Source organism: Hoplias malabaricus, chromosome 3 (genome assembly GCF_029633855.1).
Source record: "Hoplias malabaricus isolate fHopMal1 chromosome 3, fHopMal1.hap1, whole genome shotgun sequence".
NCBI classification, from domain to species: Eukaryota; Metazoa; Chordata; class Actinopteri; order Characiformes; family Erythrinidae; genus Hoplias; species Hoplias malabaricus.
Genome location: NC_089802.1, coordinates 11,492,129 through 11,502,946, shown reverse-complemented (window position 1 = coordinate 11,502,946; position 10,818 = coordinate 11,492,129). Strand labels below are relative to the sequence as shown.

General features: G+C 38.5%; 1 protein-coding gene across 7 annotated transcripts in view; it reads right to left on the bottom strand.

The window, feature by feature from the left end:
- Positions 1–911: 911 nt before the first annotated feature.
- arhgap12b (Rho GTPase activating protein 12b) overlaps positions 912–10,818 on the bottom strand; it is a 54,094-nt gene continuing 44,187 nt past the window's right edge. For 4 of the 7 annotated variants that reach the window (XM_066664396.1, XM_066664398.1, XM_066664399.1 and 1 more), the window contains 12 exons: positions 10,353–10,414; positions 10,162–10,243; positions 9,393–9,515; positions 8,284–8,385; positions 8,054–8,152; positions 7,703–7,805; positions 7,444–7,563; positions 6,680–6,778; positions 6,458–6,535; positions 6,024–6,158; positions 5,551–5,656; positions 912–2,995 (listed from right to left, as the gene is read on the bottom strand). In XM_066664396.1, coding sequence (XP_066520493.1) covers positions 2,821–2,995; positions 5,551–5,656; positions 6,024–6,158; positions 6,458–6,535; positions 6,680–6,778; positions 7,444–7,563; positions 7,703–7,805; positions 8,054–8,152; positions 8,284–8,385; positions 9,393–9,515; positions 10,162–10,243; positions 10,353–10,414 — 1,284 coding nt within the window. In that variant the 3' untranslated portion in view covers positions 912–2,820. The remainder of the gene's footprint in view (positions 2,996–5,550; positions 5,657–6,023; positions 6,159–6,457; positions 6,536–6,679; positions 6,779–7,443; positions 7,564–7,702; positions 7,806–8,053; positions 8,153–8,283; positions 8,386–9,392; positions 9,516–10,161; positions 10,244–10,352; positions 10,415–10,818) is intronic. The other 3 variants (XM_066664400.1, XM_066664402.1, XM_066664403.1) reach the window with 1 other exon arrangement.

Sequence of the window (10,818 nt, the reverse complement as noted above, 5' to 3'; positions counted from 1 at the left end):
ATGGGTCATAATGGCATGCTCAAATTACCTCCCCACACTTTGGCCTCCGTGGACCTAAGAGGCCAGGAGCTTTCCTGGCATGGCTACCCAGAAACAAGCAGTAGCATATGGTGCACACGTCACACACCTCTAGGGCCCCTGCTGCTCAAGACTGTGGTCAGAGTTATGAATTATGGATATGAGCTAATTGTTTTCTCATTTGGAAATTCAGATCCCCCCCCCCCCCCTCTTTGCTACACAGGTTGTAGTCTCAAGTAAACCTGTGATTTTATAATTACCTGGTGATTTGTCATACTTAGTAAAACAGAGCAAATGCTATATAAAAGCTGTCTTGGAAAAACAAATGAAGACCATAGTAAGCAAAGTTATTTGAGTAATCAGTGCTGGAGTTTTTATTTACAAGAGGTCCTCGGGTTACGTCAGTCCCGAGTTACGATGTTTCGTTGTTGCGACACATCTCCCATTTACTGTATAAAGCCTTGTTTCGACGTAAGTGGTTTTGCGTCATAAACATCGTAACGCGAACTTCGTGTTGTGTGCGCGATGGAAGAATACACGGTTACGCGGCTCGGGACCGAGGAGGATAGGTGTTAGGATAGGATAAGTGCTTACAGTATGTTATTTACGTACAGTATGTACGTATGTTCCGAGTTACACCGACAATCGGTTTACGACGCGACGTAGGAACGGATCAACGTCGTAAGTCGAGGAACCCTTGTATTTATTTTTAAATACTGTGGCCATTTCAAACGGAGATATACCAAAATGGCTGCAGAAATAAAGTCTAAAACTAATTTCCAAAGAGATTACGGATGAGGTGTAGGGGGGAAACCAATACAAATGGATACGCGAGAGAAACTAGCAAACATAGCAAGTCAACCACATACAGTACAATTGTTTTGTATTCTTTTTAATTTGAATTAGACATGTCCACATCAGAAACAGTAGTTAGTCTCAGAATTACATTCAGAATATGCTGCTCACAATGCATTGAGATGCAACCCTCATTTACTTCAGAAGCAATTAATTTCTGATATTTATTATTCTTAATGTATATATATATATTAGAGCACTCTTTCCACACTTCAATTGCTATCTGAATTCTTTTTATAACAACTGGTTCGTCAAGTATTATTTCAAATGTAATCTTTACACATGCTTTTGAGATCTTGAATAATAATAATAAAAAAAAATAATAATAAAAATAAATTTTCACATTTTGTACAGCCTGAACACACCATAAACACTATTTCCAGTACCGTCCTGTGTTGTGTACTTCATCGATGGGGAATCAGTAAAGAGGGACAGAGAAAAGATTAGAGGGAGAGCATCACAATCAATGTGAAATAGTAGTGGCAAAGCTGAAATAAATGGATTGATGGATGTAAGAAAATAAGAAGCAGAAAATTGAAGGGGTGAGGCAAAGGAGGAGAACAGTAGGAATTAATCTTTCACAAAATTACTAAATAAGCCAGGGCCACTTGCAATTCACCTCCAGAGGCAAAAGCAACACATTTAGACAACACAACATGGAACTACACTGGAAGATGTTGTTTACTTCCAATTGTTTCAAAGGAAATATGTGAATGCTTCATTTTATCAAGAGTAATCAGCACAGTCTTAACCACAGTTCTAACAAGCACACACACGCGCACACACACACACACTCACACCATTATATTGTCACAGTCCAGTATCTTCATCAGAATGAAGAGTTCAGTGGAGAGTTCCTCAAAAGCTCAGACAGCCTTTCTGAGAGAGTAATAGTTGAGACGTTGTGACGAGATGCATACATTGGTAACACTTTGCTTTGGGGCAAAGTTTATAAGGCTACAGCCTTCCGACAAATGCCAGGACAAATCGACACACATTGGAATAGGTGTGTCAGTGGTCATAAAAGGTTATGCAGCCCTAAAAATACTGCCCAAAGGTATAGTGTTACCAATAAGTCACCATCCTCTATCAAGTCTTGGAGACGGTTCTTTCCAGTTCATTCAAGTGGAAAAAACCACAGTCAAAAGGGCAGATGCTTATGAAGAAGATCGGAAAAATAAAAGATGAGAAACGATGTCCATGTAAGCCATGCTAGTTCTCCTGGATGGTTCATTTTTAATACTGACTGTCAGCCTCATTCATATTTATAGAGATGGGCTTGGTAAATTACTCCTCTTCGATCAGACTGAAAAATAATACTGCTCGCCATAAACCTATTTCACAGAAAAAGTCCAGAACATCCAAGTGCAGATTAGATCAAACCACAGAAATACTGTGTTGAAATGAAATGCCGGTCCAGTTTCAGAAGGTTTTTCAGTATTCATTATACACACATGCCTCACATATCCCATAATATTCAGCCCATAGGAGTCTCCTTCGGGCTATTCAGGAGTGTCCACTGAGCGAGAATTTCCATCCTCCGCAGGAGCGCGAATGCAAAATTATTATATTTTCTTTTGTACTGTACAAAAAAGGAAAAAATAAAAATAAAAATTCCAGCTTATTCTTGGCCAAGAGCAAAAGCAGCTCAATCTTAGGAATGATGAACAAAATCAGGAAGACCAAAAAAATTCTGTACATAATCAAAAGCCTCAAAAGCGTGAAGTGCATGAAGTACCATTATATTTTCTAGTATTATTTCACCCACTTTTGCAACCTTCCAGAACTCATGGTCACTCTCCTCTACATGGATATATTCTTTATTAAGCTTGGTTCATAGCAAATGAAGCTGGCCTTGGATTCTGCGATGGTCATGTTTTGGCATCGTGTTCTCGGGACCCTTCCAGTGGGTCGGCATGTGTGACGGACGTACGCGCCACAAACGCTCTACCTGCCAAATATGTTCTCATATTCCAGTAAGATCAGTTCTACAATCTGGTTCTGGTAGACCATGTGGACAGCCATGTTACCCGTCTCAGTTTCAGGCCGCAGGAGTGTAGGGCCAAACACAATGGCCACGCTCTGAGTATTCATCCTGTTTGCTTCTCCATGGTCTATCACTCTGAAAAAAAAAGGGGGGGGGGGTATTAATGTCATCAGTCATCTTTAATAAAGGAGCATCCATGTCTTTCATAAGTAACATCAAGGTCATGTTAAACACTTTAAATTCCAGCTTGAGACTATGTTGATAATGAATCTGTTGCTTAAGAAAAAGAAAAATAACATGAGAATCACATGCAAAGCTTCATTAATCAAACTTGAGACACCAATACATAAAGGCTGGAGAGCTTCCAATGTGGAACTCTTCATCACTTATGTTAAAAAGAGCATTACCAGGTGGGAAGGTTACTCATTACATCAGTGATAATATTTCTCAAAGTACTTTTTCTTCAGTCGGGGACAGTACATCATTTTTAAGTCATCTTCATAGACAGGAAGATCTCAGCATTAAAAGTTAAAGAAGTCATGTGCAAGCACAGATTTACTGTGGTGTAGCTGCACTACCTTCCAACTCTCTCAATGAAATAATAGGTGATTATTTGTAAACCTATTTAAAACTGATTATGATGTTTATGAAACAGCCTATCTCCATCTTCCTTGTGCTGTTACAATGGAATCATTTAAATGCAAATGGAGGCAAAAGCAAATATCACTGTTGGAAATGGTTCTAACAAACTTTCACTGAGAATGAGACAGCAGTTCATACTGATCATTGACAGACAACCTTCCCTTTTGAAGCACGTTTTCCTTCACTATATATACACACACACACACACACACTTTCCCTCATCTACAACTAACTACGGCAAAAGCACAGTGTAAAAGATGTATGTGTTGCCTCTAAGTGACAGTCAAAATGATGGAGGTGATACACCTGCCTGATGATTATAAACAACTGTAGGACCCTTCAGTCGCACTGAAAGCATGTTTTTCACAGCGCCTACTGGGTTTGGCACAACCCCTTCCTGTCTTATCGTAGGAGTAGTGAGATTATTTAAAATTATTTCGGTGAGAGAGAGAAAAGAGGGAAATTATAAAAAAGCTCTAAACAACTTTTGGATACAGTGGAAAGGGAATTGAATATTGCAAAGAAACTGATATAATCATGTTATGACTGAATTATGTAAGAGAAACTGTGCAATATTCTAGTTATCAACAATTAAAATCGAGTTCAAATGATCACAGATGTGGAAACTTCTGTATTTGAGAATTGATCATAAATAGCAAACATCAAAGTGATCTAAAACCATTGGGATACTGTAGAAAACGACATATACATTATTATTATTTCATAGTTACAAGCGTGGCCTGCTGCATGGAGGTATGGAGAGATACAAAATCAAGACCCAGGCAATACCCAAAGCTATAAGAATTATAAATCCATCAGATTAATATGAACCAAATGTGGAATGACATGTAGGAGATATTGTGAAGGAATATCAATTTTGCTTCTGTGGAGCACCAGGTATCAATGCTGTCACAGAGCACCAGGGTTGAGTGTTGCCTTAAGTCACTGCCTATGAGGAGTTTGGTGTGTTCTCCCTGGGTCTCCTCCTGTTTACTCCTGTTTTCCTCCCACAGTAGACCTCAAAAAGAAAAGCAAGCTCTCTATCATAAGCCCTATTCGAACAGAGCTAAATGGGGAGCTGGGATAATGTCATTTTACTACAGGACATCAGAAATGTTCATGATGGATTTGCACTGTATAAGAAAACAGACATCTATCATTTAAGCATTCAAATGGTTTCTTAAGTTGGTCCTACATGTATCCACCTGTTACTTAATATAAATCCACTTTCTCAAGTGTAGGACCACTTGAAAAATACATCACAAACTGTCTGTCTGGAAAAACTCTTTACATTTTGATAGTACACTATTAGAAAAATTGCATTCTGTAATGTGAGGATGACCTACAGTATTTTCATTCAAAGCTCAAACTGATAAAAGATTAATCCACGTCTCACCTGCTTCAGGGCAGGTCAACTGAACTACTCATGATTATTTTACAGCTTTGGATGGAACAGTTAAAAACCTTAATGTAGGTATGTTTAGAGTTCTAGTGCTACACACACAATATCAAATTTCAAGCCAGTGAAAGCTACATCTTAGCATTGGTAGTGTATTATGGTCAGTCACCGTACTTTTCTCTGTTGCTCATTGCAAGTATGGATTATTTTATGCCCCATACACTGTAATGTAATTACTTTTCTACCACACACACAGACGTCTTTACTGCAATACCTACCATCAGTCCATCCTTATGTAATTTAATCAAACCACTCACTCCCTCCCTCTCTCACGCTCATGTTCAGAACTCCTGCATCACACCATAGTGTCAAGAGAATGTGGTCTATCACCTATCTCCCTCGCTCTCTCCTGCGTCCTCTCACAATGATGTACTTGGCCCATGGCCAGGTCTGTCCCAGTAATGGATGGAGTGAGATAACTTAATACAGACAGCCTGTGCACAACACAAGCTGTACCCTACTCACCCCTGACAGATACATGCATATGAACTATATACACTGATCCTTTATAGAGCAAACAAGCAAATCTATAACACTTCATGGTTATGCTCCCCTTTGAAAGGGTGACAAATAAGGGGAACTCCATTACCTTTTCAGATGTTTAAACAGAACTTGCATTGTTTCTTGGTTTGGTTTTGGCAACTGCTTGATTAAATCTTTTATGCCCTGGACACGCTGCTTATAGTCCGAGTTTTCTGTAGAAAAATCATTGAAAAATTGGACAAAAAATTAATGTCTGCCTAATGGCCAGTCAGGAAAGCTGCTCTCATTACTTCCTGCTTAGTCATGGCTTTACAAATGTCTTTGCAAAAACGTATATTACAGTGCCCTCTTGTGGCTACTTCTGCAAGTACATGAAGATTTATCAGGTTGCAGTGTTAAAATACTGTTTTACACACGGCTAATGTCTTTAAAATAAATAAATGAAAGTGATAAACATTTAAATACAGTATATAAACAAGTGTTAACTTGTTTTAGTTGAAGCAGGTACACAGTTCTCTTTAGGTTTATGAAAGGGTTACAGAAGGGCCATGACTGCTAAAGATAAAAGGGGGAACTCACTGATAGCATTAACAAAGTCATTAAAAGAGGCATAGGTGAAAAGAGGCTCTGGAAGCTCCCTGAAAAACATCTTCAGAGCACCAGTAGTCACATGGATATCCTCCCATTTGATGTCCTCTAGGTCCACTTTCTCATCTGTCATACACACAGATACACACAACGTAAATACATCAGAGTAGTGTATTACTTGTACAAGTGTCTGTCTTGTTCACTGCCTTATTAATACTACATGAATGCATTATCTGTGCATGTTATGGAGAGGTCTTAAAATATGTGCTTTAAAAAATGTACGCTTATATTTTTCATTTCAGTGTCCATCACTGGGAATTAAAATTTAGCAGAAATTTGGTCGAGACACTAGCTTTGAAAACATATATATAAGATAGTAGTATAGTAGTATATAAGAAGTATAAGATAAAAAACAAACAATGTACCATGATTGACAGCAAAACGCAGTTTCTGAATGACTGCCAGATTCCCACTGACTCTGTACAAACCATCAATATTTAAGCCTGTAAACAAAAACACATTAACATAATACTGAGAGAGAACAAATTTTACTTATTGCTTCAATTGTACCCACTCCTGAACTAACTTTAACCATTAATACACTTAATAAAATTTATATTAAGTATCAGGTATATATTAACAGTTACCTGTGTTCTCCACATGCTCAATACACATCCTAACAAAGTTGGGTACTGAGGTATTCTCCCTGGCACAGAGACTGGTCAAACTGCATCCAAACACCTGATCTGAAAACAGGCCAGATAAGAATGTTTCATGTATCTGGTTTTCATATGATTTCATTTGCAAAAATCTAAGCGCTATCCACAAATCTTTTTTTTTTTGCCCAGTTTAGAAGCGAGTACAACAAGTTGGTGGCAATGCTAAAAAAGATCAATTATGTTAAATTATACCACAGCTAGTTCCAACCCAGCAATGTGACTGGTTAAGAGACATTCTGGGGTCAGACATTCTCTGACTGAAGCGTTAAGTATTACTCTTCCACATACACACATAATGTGATGTCCGTGTGCATGTGATGTCCACCTGACCATAGCTATTTTCTATAGCTGTGGTCAGCGGGACGTTCCTGACTCTGTCTGTTTAACTATGGCTCTGTCCTGGTCAAAATGGAGAGCAGGTCTGTGAAGACTTGATTCCCATCAAAACTGGGACAAACACTGGTTGTTCACTGGTGGTTTTCTTATTTTAAATAAAAACAAATTTCTGGTTGAATGGGGTTTAAAATTGTGTAAAACTTCTCCAATCAAGAAACTATTGCTTCAAAAGAACACATTTGAGTGGATATGAATAGCATGTGAAGCTATTTAGAAACATCCTACTGAACGTAAGCAATTTAACTCGTACTGTCTCTAGATCGCAAGTACCTCCTTTCTATGTTTGTGTGTTTTACCTTTAATGTAGCCCTTGTCTCTTACTGCTTGTAGCGTGGGTCTTTTTGTAAGGAATTTCTTGAGCTTTACTCTGGTCTTTTTCTGTTCAGAGGATTCCATACTGGCAGAACTCTTTAATGCTAGGGACAGAGACAGGCAAATCATTAAACGAATCCTAACGATATGGGTCAGTACCAAGGGGTTAGCGTGAACCAAAACTGAACCTGTGACCATTGTTATACGTTTGAGTTTGTGTGTGTCTTGCACTTATTTCTTTACCTTTGTTTTTCTTAAAATCTCTATGATCTTTTTCTTTGTCTTGTTTCTCAGTTCCAGGAGACTCTGGCATGTCCTCTTCAATAGCCTCATCTGATTCCCATGCCTATACATAGCATAAACACAAAATCTCACGCAAAGGCAGGCAGACACAGTTACACACAGCAAAGAGAAACATAATGCATTCTAATCTGTATGTGTACCATCCAATTTAAACTGATCATTACAAAGATGCAGTGCTTAAACATAGACCCATACAACATTAGAATTTCTTTTCCCTTTTTTCCTCCCCTTATGAAACCGAGTATGATTTCAAAGTTGAGTTGATCAGTGAATGCTCTGTGAGAAACTCACGTGTGTATTGATGGCTTCATTGAGTGCTTTGTACCAGTCTGTGATGACACTGTCAATTTCAGACTGGATCAGCAGCTCTGTGCCCAGACGAGTCTTCAACTGGAATCAAAGGTTCACCGGGGGTCATTAGGCATTAAGTTTACCTAGGTTATTACAGGGCTGTAACACTTATAGCTGAAGGCTGAATAGCATAGGTCTTTTATCTGATATTAAGAAAAAAATAGATGTACCTCAATTACATGTTTCTTGCTCGACTTTTCCTTAGACGCCCACTCCACTGAACCTCCACGAATGTCCACTGTGAATTCTGGCTTGGACTGGGTTCCCCCAAACTTTGGATAGCAAAACAGAGTTTTATAAACATTGTATATTAGGATAGGTTGTAATATCCGCTCATTAGTCAAGATGTCAGACATTACAAAATCTCATATTTCAGTTTTTTCCCATTGGTGTTACTGTTTTGTTAACGGTTACTGCTGAATGGGGTTATTCACCACTGCTATTGAACACGCTTAAGTGTCAGTTAGTTTTCGATTACAGGGAAATTTACAAATATATATATATATTTTTTTTATACACCGACAGCTCATCACACACCGTGCATTTGCATAATACACCCTTCATGATTTAGTTCACATTCTACATTTGCTTCAGAGTTGCAAAGCACAAACCAGGACATCAAATTACATTCTAAACATTAAACTAGATGTAAAACCAGCTCCTGAAATAAGACATGCAAGAAACCCTTCAAGGAACACTTGTGTTCTTTACATGTACAAATGCATGCCACTGCAATGCATTTTTAGGCATTTCCAGTACCACCAATCCCAAAGGAAACTGTGTTATCAACAATTTTTACTTTGCTTTTCTTGAGTGAAAAGACCATTGTCAAGCAAAAGGGTAGGGTGAAAGCATGAGAGACAAGCAAAATGGTGCACATGCACAGAAAATGAAAGCAGAAAGCCCCATTTCAGCAGCTCAAAACAGCTTTTAGTTTCAGTGGAGTATCATCCAAATAACTTAATTAAGTTACAAAGGTATGGCTACTTATATAACCCTGGTTATCTGGAAAGCATCTCACTATGAGACACACCCTATGCGTTAAAAGCACCAACTGAGAAACTAATTGAAATCCTTTATTCAGGAGCCCATGTTTGTCCATTCTCAAACATTCCCTTTCCAGAGCAAATAAGTGTGGTAAGACACCTCAGTGAGAAGATTTAAAGGCTGAACGTCCTTCCTAAAAAGGGATGCTTTCCTAAAAGCAGCTTTTAAATTACAGCAAACTGTTCCAAAATCTGCTGGAAGGCTTTCTACATGGAGAGACACTGACACATACAGAGCAAGGCTGGCCACGCCCATAGTGCTTATAGGAGACTGCAGGGCGAGGCTTAACTGAACGCTTCCAGTTGCTTAGCAAAGAGAGGAGGAGCTCAGGGAATGAGCCACTGCGGTAGTACGACTTTGAGAGAAGAAAGAGAGGGAAGGAGGGGAAAAACAGAAAACAGAGTGATGAAGAATGAACAGATTCACTATCACAGCACACACCAAGAAAGAATACAAAATGGGAGAAATGAATCATAGGTAAAGCCTGAGTCAAGAAGGAAACACAAATGTACATTAATTCAGTTCTAGTACAAAATGCTCACCAGGCTGGTACCTATAATTAGTTTTAATCTAACTAGGGAGAGCCGAGGTAGACTCTTCTATTGGATCTGATATAGGCCAACACCTGTAATAACCGATATTATCCATATCCTGCAAATTAGAGGCTCCTTCTCAGAAGAACATACAATAAGTGGCATCATTGCTTGTAGTGTGTAATATAAACTTTTGTAATAGAAGTAATGCATCTACAAAGGTAATGTTTTGATTTTACTCAAAAGTTCTGATCACGCCATTATTGTGCTTTTACTGTGTAAGCCTATTTTGGACAATTAGTGGACTGATGTCAAAAGTATGTGATACTGTATTGCCCAAACACATAAAATATGTTGATGGAAGAAAGGGGGGAAAACCTGGATCAGGACACCTGTAAGAAAGGAACACAGTCCAGAAGGTAAACCCTAACAAAACAAGTATTTGCTTCAAGTAAAATGCAAACATACCCAACTGCTGCTGCTGGTCTGACCCTTAGCAAATAGCAGTGTGGACCCCTGCAGAACTGTCCAGGAAGATGTCCAGTTTTTCCTACACGGCAAGAGGAGAATAAAACCAGCATGAATCAAAAGGGGTGGGGGGAGGAAAAACAAATAAAAATCCATGTGTGTGTAGTTTGTGATTCACGTTCAGACTATACCTGACTTTCTTTCCATTCTCTGTGATTTTTGTGACATTGAGGACTCCACACTTTTCTGAGGGCTAAAGAAGAAATATAAAGCTGAACTAAGAATTAATCAACTGTTGATTAAAATACAATTCAACCCTTAAATTCTATTACCGTTATAAATTTTATAAGATTTTTATAGGTGTAGCATGATACATTAACAACAGAATAATAAACATAGGGTTTAAGAAGCAAGAATGCACAATTAAGTAAGTTTATCACATTCAAGTTTGAATCTGACGTTACCCCATTTACCCTATAATCAAGATGAAAATGCATTTAGAGAGATTAACATCTAAATACTTACACAACGTCAGGAACTGGTCAGAGGCTGGATTTAGCTAATACATTGCACCCAAAGCTCCAAGCCAGCACTAACAACCGAAAACTTCTCCTATACAAAAATACCGCCACGTAACACAGGCAGGGCTGATCCTTC